General features: G+C 46.4%; 1 protein-coding gene across 5 annotated transcripts in view; it reads right to left on the bottom strand.

The window, feature by feature from the left end:
* The window catches only part of HIPK2 (homeodomain interacting protein kinase 2), a 130511-nt gene that overhangs the window by 31025 nt on the left and 76276 nt on the right, over positions 1–23210 (bottom strand). For all 5 annotated transcript variants that reach the window (XM_084279660.1, XM_084279659.1, XM_084279662.1 and 2 more), the window contains exons 3-5: positions 4055–4178; positions 1851–1970; positions 1011–1097 (exon numbers count right to left, since the gene is read on the bottom strand). In XM_084279660.1, the coding sequence (XP_084135786.1) occupies positions 1011–1097; positions 1851–1970; positions 4055–4178 (331 nt within the window). The remainder of the gene's footprint in view (positions 1–1010; positions 1098–1850; positions 1971–4054; positions 4179–23210) is intronic.

Genomic DNA, 23210 nt, shown 5'->3' with positions numbered 1-23210 from the left:
CACATGCTCTGCAAGCCTCTCTGTCTAAAGGGGTGGCTGCTGAAGTCAAACGGCACCCTCTGCGGTGGCTAGTCATCTGGCTTGTGCACGTCGGATCTCTAGACAGACTGTAAAGTGTTCAGCTCGCTTGGGTCAATGGCTAATGAAACACTTAGTCACCCTCCACTGAAGATGAACAGCTTCCATGTGGTAGCAGGCAAGCTCTGATAATCAGTGTATTTATCATACAAAGGACTGCGCTATCAGATACTTAACTATGTGTCCTGCGAGCAAGAGAAGATACATAAAATAAATAAAAATTGTCAGTAGGTTTATGGGAAACATCCCATTCATCTATCAGGTGCCAGGCTAGAAACCAAACCCCTGTGTGTTATTTCATCCATTTATGCAGTCCCTATTTCTGCGAGTTCACTTGCAAATGCTGCAGTGGCCACACTGCGCTAGCACAGGCTCCAGTTCGCGTTTGTCCTGTGCCAGTTTTGTGTGCTCGTTTGTTTGCTAGCACAAGCTCCAGTTGCAGGAGTGGTTATGCTGGAATTAACTTTCACAGCCAGATGGAATTCACACAGGGAATTGGTACTCTCTGTTCCCCCAGATAGCCATGTTTTACAGAGAGCACGTTCTGCAGCCACGGAAACGATTTCCTATGTCACCGTTTTACAAATGGAAATATCAAAGCACAGAGAAGTATGCGACTTGCCAGTGGTCACATGGAGCACTGGCAGTGCTGGAGAGACAAGGGAAAATGCAGGACTTTGACACTCAGGGAGGTGGCACAGGCACTTCCCACGGCTGCTTTACTACAGCAGCACGCTGAGCCCGCATGCCCCTACGTGCGGTTTCCCCTACACAGCAGCACACAGCGAGCTGATTCAGTAGGCATAATCCTGGTATTTCTCAGGAGCCAGCATTAAGAATAGGATACACAGAGAAACCACAAAGTTCCCCTTTGTTTGCGTCACCCAGAAGCATGTGAGGCAGACTTGCCGGTTACTCACCAATGCTCTTACCTGTGCCATATCATCCAAACAATTGAAAATATACTTTCTTGCTTCCTTCGACTTAATCCCAGTCTCTGCCTCATGATCATCTGGCGTCTGCTCAAAACAGGAGACAAGCATTGACCAAAACTGCCCTGCCATCAGCTGCGGGTTATATGCTGCTTCCAGTTTGTGCCTTATCCTGCCCTCATCAGAGACCACTGTGTCTCTCTTGCTGACCAGATAACATTTACACTACACTATCTCCGCTATAGTTACATGACAGCAGTTGTGTCACAAGGTGATTTATCTTTTTCACTTCAGAGAACCCTCTCAGCTATGATGGGAGTCCCAAAGGTCTCTCAGACCCACCCCGACATGAGGCTCAGCATCTCATCCTTACAGCCATAAGCCCACTGGCCTCTCTCCTTGCGGCCCAAATGCAGCCAAACACACTGGTACAACAGACACAGGGCTTGCTTGCAGTACTAGTGCGTTTGACTGTCAGAATTAAAATGCTTTTTTTAAAATTTTGCTGCTTTTTAAAGTTTTTTTTCTACTTTCCCCATCCCCCTTGTATTAAATATGAGAGCAAAGTCTGCCCAGGGCATGTTTCATTTAAACCACACATCCATTCATTGACTACTTAGGAGATTTCCAGGACAATTCCAGACTTAAATTTCCCACAAAGAAGTGCCAAGCAGGTGGACTAAGGCATCAGGGAACGGCAGTTTTACCTCAGGCTATACCCACCCCAATATCTGTGCTGCATTGTAAAAAGCAGAGACCTAGCTTCTGAGGTGACCTGAATGTCTCCACACTTCCAACCAACAACTGCAAGGTAAAAGAAACAAGGAAATGTCTTCTTACCTTCAGTCTCCACAAAGGATATGGTGAGTCTGTATCCCTGTTGAAAAACCTCGTAGTCTTTGTCCCTGCACTTAACAAATACTCTGCTGGTAAGCCCTGTGTCTGTGAAATATAGCGAATCTGTAAGAGAAGGATGAGAGGTCACTGTTCAACCTGTGAAGATCTCTGGAGGTCTTCCTTGAAGGAGGGCAGGAGGCATTTAAAACAACAGAACAAAGAAAGAAAGAGAACATGTAGCACATAGTTAGACTCCATAAAAAACAACCCAGCGCAAGGAATGAGAGGAAAGAGAATTCCCGTATGGCATCCCTCCATTTATCATGCACATGGCTGGAAACTCACCCTTACAGTACGTTCCCACAAAGCCTATGGATAAAGGAAGGAGAGTCGCTAGGCTTTAGAGGTCAAAGAGGAAGACCCACCCATGAGTTTTCAGTGGGGTATTTCACTGCTTTGCACCTTTTTATGTCATGGTCTCCTCTCTGGGAGGTAATTTTGATAATTTGGTATTTGTGCTCTAACTTCTGCTGTTTTCCCCCCCAGCTGAGCACACAGCCGCTCCGAGGAGCAGTTTGAAGTTCAAAATGGGAACTATGAAGTGAGTACCTTTGAACTAAGATGAGATACAAACTCAAATGAACTGACACACTCATGGTATGTAAAGTACTTAATTTCTACTGCCTACATGACTCCATTTCTTATTTGGGTTACTTCCATGCGTATAACCTTGCTGGCACTCACACAGCTATAAGATGCTAAACATGTGTTTCCAGGATCCCAGACTTTATTTATTCAAAGGAGAAAGGGCCTGTGATTACACAATTAGAGACAGATCTCACACACACCTGGGGTGCCACAGGAAACCTTAACTTTGGCATCTCCTGACACTTGAATGTTTCACTCTGCAGAATTGCTGCGAACTCTGCAAAACTACTAAAAATAGTCATCTACTCCAGAAAATTCTAGGGAAGAATGGAAAGCATTTTTGAGAGAAGAGACCGAGAGGTAAAACATAATAATAACATGTAATAAAGGCACAAAAAGCAGCTGTGGTTTCAAAGATGTCCAACCACTCAGGAGCCAGTTCACTGCAAGTGCTGTGCTTGGCTCTACAGCTCCTTAGGTCCATCGGAGCCTGTGCACCTGAGAAGCACTGGGATCCTGTCTGCAGCCTGGCACTAGTGCTGCAGGGCGACTCGGGCTGTGGTGAGGTGCCAGGATCAGGCCCTGCCCCTTTGCCAGCTCTGCAGGAGCCCTCGCCGTCCTTCGCCGGAGGAAGCTTTGTGCTGGGCAGTTAAGCTGCACAGGTACGCACTGTGATTTCTTTTTCAGCTGTGTGTTTTATGGCTTTTAGGAGGAGGAGAAACAAATCTCCTCTTCATGGTTGGTATGCGATTGTCAAACGCTTCTAAGTTTTTCAGCTACATCTGATTTCCTTTGGAGTTACTAATGGCCCCGCTCTCACCGCTGGTTATTTCCCCTGACAAATTTCACCTTTAAAGCTCTCACGAAAAAATACTATTTGCAAAAAAAGTCAAAGAAACACTTTCACATGTGAAAAAGTTATTTACTGCCCTGTGCTTTTTTTTTTTTCTTTTAATTTTCTAAAAGGGAAAAGCCCCTTTCCAGGCTGCATTTGCAGACCATGGGAACGGAAAGCATTCTGCAGCCCTGGCTCTAGCAGCCACTGTGCTGTTTTAGGACTACAAAAGGAGCATAAACGCCTATAGGGAGAGAAGCATGACAGCTTATATTAACTGCAAACCTACACCACTGTGAATGTTCTCCTTCTTGTTATTGCTTTTAATACGCACCCTTGTAAAAGGGATTATGAAATGCTGTGCAGTTGGTGCAGTTTCTTCTAACAAATAAACCTTTATTCCACACTTGCTGTTCCAGCAGAGAAAGGGTGCCTGCTCTGCTCAGTGAGGAGAGGCAGGTACAGAGCTCTCCAGTCAACGGCAACGTTGACTCTTGATTGAGACTTCACTTAAGCAGTCAAGTCTTAAAAGCCAGCGTACCAAAAGCACGCTGGTTACCTAGAATAAATACCCCACGGTGGATAATGAAAAAGTTGACTTGGGAGGGTAAGAATCGCATTTTCCCTGTTAGCAAACAGAAAAGCTGGCATGTATTCACTCTTGACAAGAGAAGGGAAAAACACCCGTGCTCTTACCAGCATCCAGGGCAATATTCATACTGACCTGATCATACTCCGAAGCTCCCGGGTACAGTGGCCAGCCCAAGAACAGCTCTGCAATGACACATCCCAAAGACCACATATCGATTGCTTCACAAAATGGTAATCCGAGGATGATTTCTGGGGCTCTGCAAAGGAAGAGGTTAGAAATCATCAGTAATGGGAGCAGATCTGCTCAGCTCCCATTTGCGGAGTGTGACACTCAGGAAGCTGCCTGCTGCCAGCAAGTGTCATCACTGCTATGGGGCTGAGGGCCCCACAGGCCACCAGCAAAGTGTTTGCTAATCCAGCATGGGTCGGTGAGTATTTATCCTTGCAGAAAAGACCTCTGGCAGCATTTTGCCAAGAGACAGGCCTATGTTTCGCAGCAGTTTGCAAAGGAGAAAAGTACCATTATTTTCATTCGGCAGGTGGGAAAACGAAGCACAAACCGAATGTCATGCATTCCAGGCCACCCAATTAAAGCCCTCGCTCAAGGCCCTCGGGCCCAGCTTGCCGTCCTGCGGAGGTACTGTGTGCACTCCCTGCGGTGAAGCATCCTCTGTTCACACAGCTCGGCGGGCTTCACAAACAGCCAGACATTAAATAATCATTACAGGACTGGTATAAAAGGATTACTGACTTTTTAAACAAATGGCTGTAACCATAAAACAGAGAAATAATGTAATTAGATCTATCAGACCTAAGCCTTTTCCTCAGGAGGAAATAGCCAAGAAGTCTTCACTTCCCAGTCTGTCCCGGGCGCCTGATTAGATTTCCTCTTCCCTTCCAGCTCAAACAGCCAAATCGCAGCGGTGCTCCTGCTATGCATTTATCGCCGGCTTCAGGAGATGCCCACTGAGGCACCTCTGCTCACTGAGTTTTGGGGTTGGCTCTCTTAAGGAAGGAGAGGACAAGGTAAAATCTTTGCTTCAGCTCTCGGCCGAGAAGACACCCAATTAAAAAGTCCAGTCTCAGCTCAGACTTCCATAGGACCTACAGGTGAAAGTCATTTCACCTTTCAACCAGACAGAAGCTGGTGCCAAATCTTAGCCAGGTACTGTGCAGTCTGTAGAGGAACACTCCCTCACACCCCAAGGAGGGGTCTGTCCCACTGTCTTGGGACTTTCTTCACTGAGGCTAGACAAGCTTCTTAAACTCCAGTGGCCAAGGTGAGACAAGATGAATCCTCCTCTTAGCGCCTCAAATGCTTTGTGTTTCAAAAGTAACTTTTATGTGGAAGAAAGGAAGGTATCTTTCAAATATTGAAAACCTTATCCAAAACCCACGTCCGTGCAAACACCTCCTTTACTTTCCCTACCTCACCCCATACTTCCACATGCAGTTATATGACATAATTACTATTTTAAACAGGGATCACCTAAGGCTTCTCTCCTGTTCTCTCTTGCAGATCTTGAAACACTTTCTTCTAAAGCCCCAGCTTCTGGAGTCAGGTGATGTACAACAGAAAGGAAACGTTACTTTCCCATACTCCTCTTAACTATATTAAAAAAAAAAAAAAGAAAAAAAGACTCCAAACTAGAAGACAGATAAAGTAAAGAAACATGCATTGCTTTAAAATTTTCATAATTTAAAAAATAGCCTTAGGATTTCTCAGGCCATGATGCACATTTTGGGAATCCCCAGGGTTGACTACTGAGTAAATCAAGTGCCACCATCCAGAGCTGCAAACAGGGCTCATGGTTCCCAGTTTCCCATCTGTCATCAGGATAAGATCTGACACTAGTGAGATCATACTAAGGATTACCAATTGCAGTGGAAAATATTATGTTTTAATCATGCCGTTACACAGTCATGTGAAGACAAGCCTTTAGCCAGGAAACCGAGCAAAATGGGTAATTCTTTCCAAGGAAGCAAGCAAAGGGCCTGTAGCAAGAATCCACGTCCCATCTGTAGTCTGCAAACTTCCCCCAATTTTGGGTTGACTGGTAATGATAAAAATCCCCTAACTGTCTGTTCTCAAACCAGCAATGCAGAATGTAAAAACTATGGGAAATTTGGGGATTTTAAGGCTAGGATACTTTGTGCCATTCCCACAGAAAACCTGCCAGAAACTGAACAAGTGGCTAGCCTTAGCCCTTAGAGCTTCACATGTGCTTCTTGTTCTCTTCAGCCTATCGTGACAAACTTTTTATCCTAACACCAATCTCCCCTCTGAAATAAGGGGTTAATTTTCCTCCTTTCCTCCCCACTCCATCATCCCAGCACAGTACTCAACACCTAGACAAAATGCAGAGAGAAAAAGACAGCTATGGTGACCTGAATCTCATTACTATGTAAATCCTGCATTCAAAGCCATCTGCCTCTCCCTGTCTGCCTTCCACATTGTGAACGAAATGTCCCTGGTCACTAATGAGAGCTCAGCCACGCATCCCATCGCCTGAACTTCAAATCCCTCCCACGAACTCAAGTGGAAGGAGTGGAGGGGTGGGCTATTGGCGGAATATTCCCAACATTGTTTTGTGTAGAAACCACCCTGTTCATAAAATCTGCTCCGCACTGCCGTTACGTGCAGCACACACCTCCTCCCCTCTCTCCCCACACTTGTGCTGCTGACACCTCCAGACCCCTGCAAGAAGAGATGACCTAGAATTTCAGATTTCAAAATTTCTTTTTTTTTTTTTTCTTGTGAGTCTTCAAGCACCCAGTGGGTTTTCCTTAAAACACCAGCTCCTGGAGAGCAGCACTTAGGAGAGAATTTCTTTTCCACACACAAAAGCAGCTTTGCATGTCTACTGTTGGGAAGGAAAGCACAAACCCAATGCCTGTACCACTTACACACATGAAAGGCAAGTAAAAGGAATGCCATTCACTATATTAAACCAGATCTATTGTTGTACGTAGGGAAGGTAGCGAGACAGTTTTGTTTTACCATTCTGAAAGCTGGTATTTGCATTACTCAATCAAGCCTAAACATTGGTTGCAATCTTTGCCTGTTCAGCCCCAAATAGATGGTAATTTGGGAACAGCAATGAGAATCCTTGGAAGAGTGGGGCCAGACTGCAGTGAGATGGTACCCTACATACATCCCAGCCAGGGTCTGCTGCTGCTTTCTCCCAGACTTGCCTTCACTTTCTGACTGCAACTTTTCCATGGAGAGCGAAGTGTCCCTAAGTCAAAAAGATCTTGTTATAATCTTGTTAATTTAATTAAGCAGTCATTAAAGCACCAAGAGAAGAACAGGTATTGAATGCAACACAGGCTGCCAGAATTTCACTTAGTGGAACACCTCCCATTTGCCATGTGAAAGAGAGCTGGCGTCACCTCTGGAGGAGCAGCGGTCTCTCTGCTTCCTGCCACTCTGCTAATCCCAAATGCCAAGAGTTTTGGTGGAGGACACTACAAATTCTGTAATGAAACAACTCGTCCACTGGTAAAATGCCTTCTGAACCTCTACTGGGTAGAAATTGTTCTGTATGCTCAGTTACGGATGCAGACATCCTTCTCTGTCTATCTAACAGGTGGAACTCCTCTCTTTCTTAACATAAATGTGCCAATTTTTTAAACAAGGCGAGACCTTGGCTTCAATCACAAGTTGTGACGTGGAGTTCCAAAGGCAACCTTCTGCTTTCAATAGCATCTTAACTCAGTTGTTTAAAGCCCCATTTTCCTTCATCAGGTTTAAATTTGTCACCTCTCACTTCATGTTCACATGGATTGGCCTAGAGGTGAAGACAGAAGTGCCTGAAACACCTTTTGTGTAGCACAGGCTATTTTTGTATCTCTGCCCTGTCTGCAGCAGCTTCTGGCTCCTCAGTGTTTCCCTCAACAGATGTTTTGATCCACTTCCTCTGCCTGGCCCTACAACTTGTCTTCCTGACACGTCTGCTTGGAGACAGGCTGAACAGACCTAGAAACAGTTAAACATGAGGATATTCCCTAGACTTACTTTACACTATTTGCAGAATGCATTTGCGTTCCAGTCTTCCCCGAGCCTAATATTTTGTTTGCTTTTGGAGTGACACGAGGCATTTCAGCAGATGTTTTATCTGGGAGATCCTCTGAGACACACAGTTCCTTCTCCAGAGGAGCTGCAGTTAATTTAGGACACAGAATTATGTAGGAACAGTTTGGTTTTCCTCTTCCAATGTTTACGGCCTTTCAGTGTTGCACTGATCTGGCATAATGTTGTCTGTAATCAAGATAAAACCTTTTAAATGTTCCTCACTTCCCTGCAGCCTAACCTAAGTAAGCCTGGGGTATCTGCACACTTAAGCACTTCACTGCTGGTCCATCACTTTTTACATGTAATGAATACATTAAATAACTCTGGTCCTAAAACTTACATGCAGCCCACTCCACAATAACCTGTTATGACCAAAAGAACTCCGTTTTAGCTCAGCAATAAGGATGGTGTAGTTCTCTTTCTCAAAGGTTTTTCCCTGCCTAAGACAGGGAAACATTTCCCCATCTTAAGCCAGTTCTGTGGGATTTCTCCATTCTGCAGCTGGTAACACTATCTAACAGAGGAAAATGCCCTATTGAAGTCTGCACATCAGACTAGTGAAATCATAAATCAGAAGGACGATTCACATGGCAGCAGGTCCTCCTGGGATAGCACTGAGGTCTTCAGCAGATATATCCACAGCTGCAGAGGGAAATGTTTTCTGTACCAGCAATACAGCTTGTTTTAACACAGACTCATCAATGCTTTCAATTGCAGTGGGGATCCTGCTTGAAACCATGCAAAGCCAGATACCTCCCCATGTGCAGGAACATCCCTGTTTACCGCTCTCCGCCAGTTTTTTGGCTGTGTGTCTGCAACACCAGTAACTCCAGCCTCCAGTATGAGAAACACAGAGGGAAAACAGAGAACTTCATCCTCCCATCCTTCCTCTCCTGCAACCTGCCTTTGGTATCTCCCAACAAAAGGCAGTCCCCTTCTGTATGTGCCAGCACAACCTGCTCTAGAGCACACACAAATCTCCAGCATACACCAGAGATTTAGAAAGCAGTTGTCACCAACCTGGGAGAGACTGAAGACACTGCCAGGAGCCTGTATCTCCAGAAGAGATCTGCTAGTCTATCTCCACTTCCCACATTCCTTAGCCCTTTCCCAAACCAAATTACTCCCCTGGCCAGCAAAGAGTGACCTGCTCCTCAGCTCAGCACTGTGTCCAGCAAGTCCCCCATCACCTTGAGCCGGAGAGCTGCTGGTGCTGGTGACCCAGGGCTCGAAGGTGCCTGTGCTGGTAGCGCCCACAGGTCCCCACAGGAAGAAGTGCCTTCTCATCATTTGCTTGCACCTCACATATGACCCCGTCCTGCTTTCAGGCCTGCCGCTGGCAGAGTATTTACTTTAGCAACCCTGCTTTGTGGCAGGGTAATTTCATTGTCTGGTGTTTCTGTCAGGAAAATTAATTACCAGTCTAGCTTGCTGGCTTTTTCACCCACACATCACAGGACATTAAAAACAAATGCCAAAAAAATTCATTTCCACAGACTTGGATTTGGAGAGCTGGGCTCTTTCTGAATTTTAAAACTCCCCTGCAAACTGCCCGCCTCAGGGATAATTTACCACCTCTGGTAAGGTCCTGTGGCCGAGCGTGATTGTCTCAGCAGAGTCCTTCATGGACATGTATACGTATCAGACAAAAATATAACTCAAAACTTGATACTTGGCTGGCACCTTGAGCAGAGCGTGCCTGCTTCTCGCCTCTGGGGTGACGCTTCCAGAAGAAGGTTGCAGGCAGCTGCAGGCAGTGCAGACAGACCTAGAGTGATGCTGTCTGCTGAGCTGATCTACACAGCTCATGTCTTCTTCTACCTGTTAGTCTCACCTGCCAAAGCCTGAGCTTCAGGAAGCAGCAGTTTTCACATCTCTATCCAGAAATCCCTGGACAGAGGCAGAGATGCAGGAGCCAAACCCCCAGGCCTGAGCGGGCATGCACTGACCAGCTGCATGCCCTGGGCTTGACCCATGTCAGTGCTGGTGCTTGTCCACACACCAAGATACCTACTGGGAGGATGAGGAACTGCATCCTTCATGTGTCTTACAAAGGGGTTTTTAATTAAGTGATGGGTCTCCATCCTCCTCTTAGCTGAACCCTTTCTTTGGCATGTTTATGGACTCTCTCTCATACCTGCTCACTTGACCCTGCTCACTTTGTGGAGGTATCCACTTTTTATTGCCATACACTGTAGCATGCAGAGTACCTTTAGCTCTTCTCCTTAACGGAGATGGAGAGCATACAGCACCTTTTTTGGTCCCTCTGTACCTCTCAGACCCCAAATCACTTCTTAAGTGCAGGGCTGTAAAAGGAGACATGCTTATATTCTGGGAGCAAAAGGTTACAGTTGCTATTTCCTTCATCCCTCCAACTCTCCACTTGCACAGACACCTAGAAGGGATGCAGATATCTAATACAGATGACCCCCGATTCAAGGCCTTCCTCTGCTCTGGGGCTGGCCAGTTGCAGCCTTCCCACCTGTGAAAAAGCCTGTCATTGGGGGCAGAATTTAACACCTACAATCACCAGGAACTCCTTCTCACTCCCTCCCTGTTCCCACACAGTGGGCAGGAGAGCAGCTCCAGATCCCACCTGTGCTGCTCCCAGCCAGGGAGAGCCAGACTCACCCTTATTCCTGGCCTTACTGTGGGACCTCTGCCTTCCTCCTGCATCCCCAGGTGCTGGCATTTGCTCAGATGCTCAGCTGAAGCCCATACAGAAGTGGTACAGCTCTGTGGACCTCTCACTAGGGCCTCAAGGGCTGCCATGATCTCTGGACAATGTTGGGAAGCACGAGTCCAGCAGAATCACACTAAGACTCATCCCAGGACACACAGGCCCTCCATGCCTTTCAGATTTCAGCATCAAGTTCAAACCGTGGAGAGTTCAGTCAACACAGGGATATTCACAAAGGGAGGGAAAGGGCCAGTGAGGAACATCACCCAATCTACCAGAGCATGCTGTTTACCTGTAAAGATCTGAGGTGTAAGGGGGCATGGTGCCTCTAAAGGGCCCACTAACATGCTCTCTATTTCACAGGTCAAACACAGCTACACCCAGTTTCTGACAAGGACTGTGGGTGAAACCAGAGCCATTTCCAGGGCTGTCAGACCACCAGCACAACCACCACCAGAGGGTAGCTCCAGCACCACATTGCTCACATTGGCCTCACCCACCCCTCTAGATTAGTTTGCAACACATCAAAAAATATCTGTATCAGCTCAGAGGACTGGAAGCTGGAACCACTCAGCCTTCAGTGATAGTTTATGTTACAGGACATAAATATAAACTGGAGGCTGGTAACAAGGGAGGTACTGCAGGGGTTTATCCCAGCAGGGGTCTTGTTTAACATCTTCATCACTGACCCAGAGGAGGAGGCAGAGTGCACTCTCATCCAGTTGATGGGCAATGCTGAACTGCAGAGATTTGGTGATGTGCTCAAGCACATCGTGTACCCCAGAGATGGATGAGCCCTGGTGGAGTTCTTGGATGAGATGGATGAGCACCTTAACATGGGGGGCAGTGGGCTGAAATGAGGACCCTGGCAGCAGCTGGACCAACAGCCTTCCTGAAGCAAGGCCAGCAGAGCAAGGATGAGCCACCACCAGCCACACTTGTGAGACCACATCTGGATACCATGTCCAGTGTGGGACCCCCAGTGCAAGGGCAAACTGGAGATAGTCATGAGGGCCCTGACAGCTGCCTGCCCCCTTCTCTGCCACATGAAGAAGACAAGTGTCAGGCTCTTTGCTGAGGTGGGCAGCAGGAGATGGAGATGATAGACGTAAACTAAAGCAGGAAAGGTTCGCAGTGGGGATAGGGAAACCACCACCACTGTGCAGATAAATGAACCACTGGCACAGGCTGGAGAAACTGTGCAGTCACCACAGTGGGACGCTTTCAAGACCTAACAAGACAAAGTCCTAACCTTAATCTCATGGTTGACCCTACCTTGAGCAACAGGTTGGGCTAAATGATCTCATGAGGTCCCTTTCCACCTGAACTATTGACTCTATATAGTGCAGTAACTACCCGCTTGTCACCAAGAAGGTCACCAGGATCCTCCTATATCCAGGCAAAACACTACGTAGCTGTGAGTATTTCGGTGGGTACAGATGCAGGTCCCAAGTTGTTTTTAGCACATGTCCACACACAGTTCTGTCTTTTAAAAACAGAGAGCAAGTTACACAAGAATTACTTCTGGATTTGATTGGCATAATTATCGAACAAGCCTTGGGAGCCTATCATTACTAAGGGTATTTAATAGCAAATAAATCATAGAGGCAGACTAAACTACCCACCCCTTGACACTGCTCATGTTCCACCAGGCTGTTGACTGGGAAAGGTGAAAATACTCCAGAGGATGGTATCAGGAGACCAACAGAGCTAGCCCGGATCCCGAGAAGTCACCCACTTCCCTCCCTGCCCCAATATAGGGCCATCCATGCCTGTGTCGCTCCTGGCAAGCGTTCAGTCAGCTTGTCTTACAGACCTCCCATTGTGGAGCATCCATAAACTTTGCTGTGCCCCAAAGGACCTCACCCCTTGTAATTTTAAGGAATAATACAGCTGTGCATAGCTGACTTTATGTCATGCTTAATTAAAACTTCTTGTCAATCTGGAACCTATGTAATACATAGGGAAAAACATAACTTAACACGTCTCACTTGACTCTTCCTGTACCCAGTTTTCTGCCAGGCTGCACCTCCTCCCCATCCTCACCCTGCCTCAGCCTCAACACATACTCTGTACCTACAGCCTTGTCTTCTTTTTCTCCCCTGCTTACCTCTGTCTCCTTTGTCACTCTGCACCTTGTCTGGGGTTAAGAAAAGATGGATTCAGCCATGAACAAAGCTTGGGTTTAAAGGAGGAGGGAGGGGTCCCTGATGGAAGGTTCTGCACCCCTCTTATTCTCCTGTATACACTGCATATATACATTTCATTTATGTTAGGGCCTGAAAGAAAACCTCCTGCTCTCTTCAGCAAGAGCGTGTGAGCAAATGACTGAAGCCCTGAACTGGAGAAGGCAGCACAGCTGTTTGTGGAAACAAGACAAAAGATTTAGAAACAGTTGCTTTTTTTCCCCCCTCTCCCATGTCAGGCTGTTTACAGAAACCAAGGGATGAAATTTTGCAGACAAAAACACTGAGAGCAGCCTGTCAGTCTCAGAGGGAGGGAGGGAGCCGGAGCGTAGGCTTCTTTCAGGATTATGGATCATTGCTAAATTGCTCTATCAATTATTAAACCCATCACTCAAAGCGCAGTAACCAAAATATAGCAGATAAAGCCTTTCTCATCCACTCTCTACCAGCTGCTCTCCTCCTCCTAAAGCCAGAGGGGAATGAAAATTCCCGTAGTTTATATTTTATAAACATCATTTTCTCTATGCCTTGAAAATAAAAGCTTTTTCGGACAAGGTACAGTAGAACTGAGCCCATGGCAGGAAGATATTAAAGGAGGACTCATCCCTTCGATTAACAGACCCAAGGAATAAAAGAAAATCTCTCCAATCAATATGATTTCTTCATGCCGACAGGTTAAAACATTTGTCTGTGGATAAATGAAGAGGCAGGTCTCAGCCATCAATAGCTGTTAGTCGCTATTTGCCTTTGCTGCTGGGTGGATCTGAGATCAATGACAGGATGGGTATGGTTCCAGCAAAGAATGGGATGTGGCCAAGTGACACTGGGCATTTGGTCTGGCCACCAACTCCACGGAGAGAGAAGCTGTGAACTTGCATCCAGGATGACTGGGAGCTATGTGGGGAGGAGGACCAGAACCTGACATCCAGCCGGAAAGGCTTCCACGTGGCTGCTGATGTCTGAAAGGACAGGACTTTTGAGCAGCAGAATATGCACTTGCTGGAGGCTGAGACTCCAGTTCAGCGAAACCCTTCACCATCTGCATCACCTGAAGCCAATACGTGCCAAGTCCTGGTGAGGGAGGGCACTGGAGGCAGCAAAAGTTGAGGATGCATTTGAGTGCTTTGCTGAATCTGAATCCACTAGCAAGTCCCTGTTGCACTCGAGCAGGAAATCGTAAGAGGCAAGAAAAGCTTTTAAGCCCAATAATGGAAAAGAAAGCTTGGTCCTGGGTCAGCCAAGAGACATACGAAGCTTGTCCCGGCCAGAAGCGTGTCTTTGTACACCCCTGGAGGAAGCGCTGCTGGATTGATTGATCCCAGTCACACTCATCTCTTCAGACCTGGAGAAGCAGGGCTCAGTGAACTTCAGAGGAGGTGCACAACACTGAGCACCACAACCATCACACCCCCGGGGGTCATCAGCTCCACGCTGACCCAGAAGTGCAGAAACATGCACAGAGGGGTGTGCGTGTGATGCAACAGCAGCCACATTCAGCACAGCGTGACCTCTGGGTGTTCTCTGAAACAAAGGGTAATGCATGGGGGGGAGGGCTGAGGCTTTCCCAGGTTATGGAAGAAATCAGAGAATAGAAAATTCGTAATTTGAAAACAAAAGCCCTATCCATGCCAGGCAGTGAATGCATGAGCCGCATCGCATTGGGTGAAGAGATCCCCTGAAGGAGGCAACTGATCAAGGGAAAAATGCCAATTATGTGCTCCCATTCATGCCACTGCAATGAAAGCATAATTCTGACTCCAATTTCTGACCCGCACTATGCAATTTATGCAAATCCAAGCTGTTCTCGCTTCCCTCAGAGCCAAATGTCCACCAATGCCAGAGCTGGCTCTAACTTTTTGTTTTCCTTTTCAAATCTATTGTTTTCACTGTTGAATATTTAAGACCTCTTGTTGTTGCTGTAGCACTTCTTTGGAAGTGAAATAAGTGAAAAAATCCCAAAGCACACACAGACAGTCAACTCTTGACTTTTCGTCTCTGATGGTCTCCCATTCTGCCACACTCAGCCCTATCCCAAACCCTTATCATTCCAGCCCAGAGTCCTGCCACGTATTGGCCAAGCAAAGCTCCTCAGATCTGTAACAGTCCCCAAGACTCTTGTTCACAGCACGTAGTGAAAGTTGCAGCAAGCTGCATGGGGGTTTTCTGGGATTAGACTGAATACGGAGACAACCGCCAATATAAGGCTCTGAATGATTTCTACCCCTGGCAAACATGGATACGAACCAGACTCAGGCCATGGTCCTAAGATTGGCTTCACAGAGCAAGTAGCAGGTCTGAAGCTAAAAATATCGAATTACTGCAGCCTCCTTTTTTTTTTCTTTTAATCATGTCTACTGGCTGCTTTTTTTTTTAATTAGAAAAAGGCAAAGACAAAAATAAAGTACTTATCCTGCCTGCTCCTTGGAGGAAAGAACATTGCCCTTTACTTATCTCTGAAGAGCCACGCAGATTTAATATTATTATTAGCAGCAACTATTTGTATTTCTGTAACATGTAGAAGTCCCGGTGGAGACTGGAGCCCCGTAATGCTAGACGCTAAAAGACGATGTGCTAAGGGACTGTGTCTGCTCCAGAGAATTGATGATCTAAGGTGATATGTGGTGACAGGGGAACAGATTGGTGGAACAGTTCGCCCAAGATCATACAGAGAGCGTAGCAAAGCCAGGAAAAGAAACTGGGGTCCTTGTGAACTGAGTGCTCTATCTATTAAACCAAAACCTTTTTTTCCGTATGATATTTGGGAACAGCAGTAACAATAATACAGGGATTCAAAAGCTCTTTCAAAACAGATGTGTATTGCTGAGGCGTGGCAGATTTTGAGGCGAAATGACCTGTAAATGTCACCCAGCAAGACAGCGTGTCGGGAAGAGCTCACAAAATCCAAGGCCCACTTCAAATGCCCCGCGTGGGCCTGCCTGGTCTACAAACAAGTTTTAGGAAAAGCCTGAGAATGCCTGCCTACCTGCATGTGGAGGTACACATGGCTGGGAACAGCAAGGACACCCCAGAGTTTCTATTCCTCTGCAAATTTCTACCTTTAAGTCAAGCACTACTTGAATCAACACAGCTTGCAGAGCAGAGTGGGGTGACAACAGCTCCCTATACGAGCAGCTGGGCCCAGCACCGTGGAAAAATATTCCTCTTCCACTGCAGAAACACAAGTCTACTTGGATTTAACTTATTTTTACTGTATTTATACTAGGGCTAAAATGTGTAAGGGCTAAGCAAGGCCCTACTACATACTAGTTGCTGTAAAAAAGCACAAGAAAATAATCCATGCCCTAAAAGTCTTGCAACCTGACTTGGGACCCCTCATCACCTGGAAGAATAAACTCTGGAACTTGCTGCTCAACACCTGCTAAGCTGGTGTCTGCAACCTGCATAGAGGACAGCCCCAGACCCACCGGGGTGACCACTGGCAGTCTGAATGCTGCAGCCAACAGGAACAGGAGTGAGCCCACAGATGTGAGCTGCCCGCTGGGAAGCCCCTGCAGCCTGGGCTGCTGGTATCCCGCTGTTGGTTACGTAAGGAGTACAATAAAGTAAGGCTTAAGCAAATCTGCAGGAAGGACAAAGGATCAGTGCTAAAAACTCAGGCTGCTGACGACACATGGCTGCCCCCAACGAGCCAGCACACAAACACCCTTCTACTATGCACCACATCAGTGTGGACCTCAGCACGGACTCCTTGATAACCTTTAGGGGTCCCTTCCAAGATGAGATATTCTCCGATTCTACGGTAAATGTCCAAAGCTCTCAAGCACAAACCTGAGCACCAAAGAGAACCAGGTACCCCCTGCTCCTCACTGAGCCCCAGGCACACTGGTCATGGCAAACAGCAACCCAAGGGCTCAGAGGGACCAGTGCTTGGTCTGGAGCAAGCAGAGTCCCGCTCCTCCCATATCACATCTCCCATGCCAGCTCCCCTAGTCCACACCTACCCTCCCACTGCTCCTGCCACCCCCACCAGCCATTGTTCCACTTCAGAACTCCACTCAGCTCTCCTGCCAGACAGAAAACCAGAATACAAGCAAGAATACACACGAGGTGTGCAAACAGTCCCAAAGCAAGCGTGATGTTCACAAGAACCGCAATGCTTCAAAAGGAAGACTTTTAAAATAAAGTCTTTGCAAAGTTAAGTTCATTTGTTATTTAAAGCCATCATATGGAAAATTCAATTGTTCTCCAATGCATCTCTGTACCAAATCAGGAGACTACATTCAATCATTAAAGTGTGAAGCTGATGAATTTAAATCCATAGTAAGTGCAAATTTCAACACAGTTTTAAGCAAGGAGTCGCTCCCAACACCTTCATAACATGTCAACACATAGTCATATATTTGTTTCTGGGACTCTTCAAATGTCTCCTTTTACAGTTTCATTTTTTTCTTGCCAAAACAAATTCTTAAAGCTATCCCAATGTTCTGAAAAAACATAAACATTTCCCGCATGTTAAAATCCTAGATGGTCATGACAGCAATTTTGGAGAGACAAAAATTGCCGAAAAAAACCCCATACAAATGAAATGTTTCCTCCTCCTTGCCATGTACGAGGGGAATTTGGACTGATTCCCTGTCTGATTAATTTTAACTTGTAATTTGTCCTTGGATCGCGCTGCAGTACGGATGTCATTTCTTAATTTGACTGTTTTGCAAGTAGCCAGTACTGTCCTTGTAAAGGGCGAAGAAATCCCCATATATCAGGAATGCTTTTGGCTGAGGGGAAGTTTAGTAATTACTCCAGAGAAATAAATACAACAATCAAAAGTACTTCCCAGCCCATGAAGGCAAAGATCCACCACCCTTCTTTTTTGAAAGAAGAGGCTCTCTTATGTATACATTCACATCTTCAATTACTGTGACTGCCTGGAACCATTCAGCCCTCTGCTATAAGTCAACTGCAGAGTTCAAGAACATTTCTTGGGATTCTTTGCATTTTTTCACATGTTGAATTTTTATCTGGTGTGTATCACATGCTCCCCCCTGGAATACCTGAATTGAAACATCTTCCTCCTGACGGAGGAGTCTGGGCTTTGTAAACTTGACCGCTGCTCTCAGAAACCTCAGCACTTGAGGGCTGTGTTAGAAATTACTGAAAACAAGAGCAAGTTTGGCTTTGATAGGTAAGAACACGGTACATTCAAGCAGCAGGGGATGCAAATGGACCAACACCTCCCCTTAAAAATACTTTCACCCAGGCTAGTGCCACCAGCTGCAAGCCCACCACCCAAACATCTTGGAGCCTCCTTGTCCCTCCACCAAAAACCTTAGTGTACACCTTTGGTTTAGTTACCTCCTTTACCCTTGCCCACCTCTGTTCTCACAGCTGCCCCGGCACCTATTTTAGTTGTGAAAAGTGGTCTTTTTGGTTTAACCAGGAGTGTGAGAGTCAGTGCCATTGCCCCAACCACCATGGGCAGGTGGCCTGCAGCTGATAGGATGGAAAGGTCCCTGCACGAGCTCCAGCTCACTACCAGCCATATGATTCAACACCAGCACACGACAATATTTAGAATGCAATAATAAGGCGGTACATGAGTGCTTTACCAACAAACAAGGCGGGGAAGGGAATAACTGTATTTCCCGTTATTCTAAGGGGAGGTTCACTGAAAGGTTAGCGAGAAAACAATGTAGGCCATCGATCATGGGGACAGCTAACCTAGAAAGGTTACCGCATGTTCCTGCCTCATTTTTCACATCTATAATTACCCCGCTGCTTCTGCTCACATCCTACCCTCACCAAGCATCAAATGAAACCACCGTTGCTTTATTAATTATGTATTTTGTTTATGCTCATTGCCACCACACTGCAACATGCCATGACGGCTGAAGGATTAAGTGGCACAACTTCTGTGAACTCCGCAGGGCAGCGTGGCCAGGGAAAGGCAGCTTGAGGGCTTTCCTCCTCCCTTCACCTGACATGAGAAGCTGCCACCTCTCACCCGAGGTCAAGGCAGGGTGGAGGCAGGAGGGATGAGGGTCTTCATATCCACTAAGTGAGACAGAGAACCAAGGTAGGGGCGCTCGAGGGAAGACCGTTTCCATTCATGAAGGGCTCAGATTTACTTTTGGATCTTCATCCAACTGAAATAAAATGCCAGTGTTGCTGAACATACTTAACACCTCCTAAAGCGCAATCCTACTCCGAACAGTGCCTGTCTAAAAACAGCAACGCCAGGCTCCTTGTTTACTGCGTCTCCCTGATGCCTGATCTGAATTTCTCAGTTTAAAAGAAGAATTACTTTTTTTTTTCCCTTCTTTTTCTTATCTACTAGTCCAGCAAACCCAACCAAGGCTTCCAGAGCCACTCTGTGCTCATTTCTTGCACATTTATGCATGCAGACATGGGCAGCCAAATTAGAGTTATGCAGAGATGGGCAGGGGAAGCACAAGACGATGATCTGAAGACAATGAATTTGCTGGGAACCCTCTATGTTTCTACTCAAAGTACAGCCTCAAGTTTCTGATGCAGGGAAGCCTGAAGGTCTTATTTTACTATTTGTTTTGCTTTGGGGAAACCTAAAATAGCTTCCTTTGAGAACCTGCACTCCATAATCCCCATTTCTTCCTTCTGCAGTATATGCGGATCCATGCCTTTCAGTTGTAAAATGATAGTAAATATGTATAAACTAAGGAAAACCCCTGCTGCAGCAACAATAGTGGGAAATACTTTAAGCCTCAGATCCGAGAACTATTTTCTGTTCTTGCTTTTTTCTCTCCCACCCGAATTTATAATTAATTCATGCTCTAACAATACTAAAATCATTATTTTCTAATTGTCACCATATCTGGAAGAGAACTCTGTGTTGATGCAAAGTGGACTAGAAAAAAATCTGCTGACGAGCAAAACGTTTGCATTACGAAAGTCGCGCAATGACACCAAGTTGTACGTACATCCTGTTTTGGACCCTGGAAAAATTCACACCCACTGAACACTAACAAAGAGAGAATCACCTTGGAAAGCCAGTACAAGTAAGCTCATGAGGAAATTCAGTACAGAATTTCTCTTGAGAAAGAAACCTAGACAGGAGAGAGCTTGTGCAGTTGCTGTGCAATGAGATGTTTACCTTGGGATCCTGAAAAGTAGGCGCAGGTCAGATCCAGAAAAAACAGGGAGGTGCAGGCCTCCTTCACACTGGCAAGGAAATGCAAAAGCACAACACCTGCTTCCCTCCACACTAATGCACTGTATTGAATGCAACCATGCCCAACCCCACCAAAATACTCTAATGTGTGCCCAAATGGTTATGAAGGGGCTAACCCTCCACCACCCGCCCCCCCCCCAAATCACTGAGCATCAATCCATCCCTAAAGCTTTATTTCTGAGTTGGATCCACAACAGACAGTGGCAAGGATGCTGAAAAGAAACCACAATAGACCCCAGTGGATATTGGTTCCCACGTCCGCAGGTGCCATGCAAAACCTCTCCTCCACATGCAGCAAGAGCCAAACCTTTCTCAAACTCCTATGAACATGCACTTCATTTAGATGAGGCTCCCCTCAGCCAAGCCCTCAGGAAAGCAGCATAGGATGGCTGTAACAGTGACCTGCAGCCTTCAGTGCTGACTGTGGAACCAATGTTCCACCTGTGGGCACCTCCAGGTCAGCTCGCCTGCTCCTCTTTATAGCTCCCCTCTTCCACTCAACAGGGTACCTCATTACTGAACCCTTGCGCCGCACACTACATCCCTGTGACTGGAGGTGATCCTGGCACCTCTGTCAGACCTGGCTGTGCTCTGTGCCCTCCTCCCACCCACACCCACTATGCTGTCTTCTCCAGTGCCAGGCCTGCTTTGTAGTTATGTTCTCTCAGCCACAGGAGCGGACCAGTCTCAGCGCAGTGCTCCTCCTCCCCCACGTCCATGAGGTAATGGTTACCCGTCACATCAGCAGCAGGGCTGACACGGGACCCACATACAGTCTGATGGACCAAGCAGGAGGAGAACTGGAACAGGATATGTCTAAAGCTTCTGGGTTTGAGAATGCCTGTAAGATCCTCAGTGACATCAAGAAAAGTACAGTGTTTACCTTGTGTTTTCAAGGTAATTTATGAGAAAATTTGACCATCTCATGTGTGATCAATTTTAAAGATCTAAAAATTGAATTATGGGAACTAACTTTCTCTCCTGATTAAGCCAATTTACAGTATTTTCAGGCTGATGGGTTACACATAAGCTGGGGCATATGTGTTTGGGGACATCTCTTGGTCCATTCTTTGAATTCAATTGTTCATTTATTTGCTACAGAAACAAAGAACAAACAACAACGTGGTACAGATCTGCATGCTCTGGAGTGGAGCAACAGCCGCAGACCCTCCAGGATTGAGACAGGCCCTCTGAGGATCCATCTCACTCACTTTTAGAAAAATCCCTGCTTTTCCACTCTTCCTTGAAGCAGCAAACTAGATGAGGGAAGGATTAATTAGCTGATGTTTGTAAAGCCCTTTGAAGATGAAAAGTGTTATTTTTATTTTCAAGTCTCACCCAATGAAAAAAAAGAAAATTGAAAAAGAAAAGGCCAGAGAAAGACTTCAGCTGTTTCCTACAGACAGGGGTCTCGGGACTGAGCTCCTGTACAGAGACACTCCTCCAACAGTATATATTAACTGGCAAACTGACACTGCAGCCTTTCCCCCAGGGCATGCATTAACAGGGTCTCTGCCCAGCTGCCTATTTTCATGAAACATGTAGAACTCAATACCACTGAGACCTCTCCCCCTGCATCAAATTTGCTTGAATTTGTCCACCGGATTCAAAAGTTAAGGGGAACACAGCAGCAGTGTGATCACACACATCTCATGTCCTTAGAAAAGCAGACTAAAAGCAAATGCAGAAGGCCCTTGAATACAGATGCAGACCGCGAGGCTACCCAGAACCCAGGTGGGCTATTTTTTCCTGAAGTGTAAATTTCTGAAGTGATTCATCTCTATTAAACACTTTGGACCTACTGTTGAAATGTCTGTACGTCTTTTTTATTTTTTACAGGCATTTCTGATTTAGTTTTTTTGTTAACTCCCCACGCCCGTGGCATCACAAGGATGTTCGCAGAGCAGAGGCACACTGTGGTGCAGGACAGGGATCCTCCGGCAGCTGTAGCACAACAATAAGCTTACAGGTAGGTGCCCTGCCCTAGGAAGACAAAAATAGCAGGAAGACAGACAGGATTGCAAGGTATTAGCAGAGATGTGCTTAGCACCTAAGACAAGGATGACAGTGAGCTGTTACAGGTCAGGCCTGAACTGAGCTGGCAACCCAAGAGGGGAAGACTTTGGTGTGCAGCCCATTATGCCTCCTTCAACTCCATGCTCTCATCAAAATTTTATGACCACCAAAAATAAATAGGATGCTAGCTTTGAGCTATCTGATTTGATAATATCTAAATACTCATTTTACTAATGATGCCTAATGTCCAGCTGCAGATATGTTCGCTCCCCGATGATCAGGGCTGGCAGTGTATGTCCTGAGCCTGCTTTCACCTGTAGATACTTTCCCTGCTCTCCACTCAGCAAGGCACAATGTGCAAGAGCTGTGAGGTCCTGCATAAAAACAGCCATCTGGTGAAGGGGCAGGAAGAACCAGTTAAAAACAGAGTAGCTCCACCATATGGAGAAAATAATTCAGTTGGGCAGTGTAGGAAGAAGCAAACCCTATTATAATAATTGTGTTGCCAAGTGATGTTGCAGACTTGTTTTTCCCCTCACGGCTTCTGCGCTGATTAAGAACAGATCATCCCCCATAATGTGGCACCATCCCCACAGCAAGATCAAACTGTTCCCCCAAGTGACTTGTGGGATTACCAGGTTACCACCAAATTGTCTAAATGCAGAGACAGAGGCACTGCACCCCACCACTTCACTTACTCTTCCATTCTGAAACACCAAGACTGTGGGAAACGGTGATCCAGTTTAGCTGGATGCCATACTGAGGACATTATCACAGGAGGCCCAAGGTTGAAAGCCGCCTTGGCCACCTTACCCAAGGACAGGTGCCACATACGTGCCTGGGGCTAAGGCACCTCTCTACCAGCACAGGAATTCTGGCCCTCCTGTACTCACCCACATATCTGGGATAGAGCAACCTGATAAAACTGGGATTAGCAACAGATCTCTCTAGAACAGCTCCCCTTTTTATCGACATATTTCTCAGCTGCTGATTAAAAGGTACTGGGTATGCAAGCTCCAGAGGTACTCCTTACCCTGCAGAGTGAAGTCAACCCCTCCCTGGAGATCATGCTAATCAGCACCCCTCACAGGAACCATTACTACTTGGGCTACTACTGTCCTGCAATCAGATTATCATCACTAACTACCTGTGAAACAGCAAGTCTCC

This window comes from Gallinula chloropus (assembly GCF_964237585.1).
Source record: "Gallinula chloropus genome assembly, chromosome: 1".
NCBI lineage: Eukaryota > Metazoa > Chordata > Aves > Gruiformes > Rallidae > Gallinula > Gallinula chloropus.
This window is presented reverse-complemented; position numbering and strand designations above follow the sequence as displayed.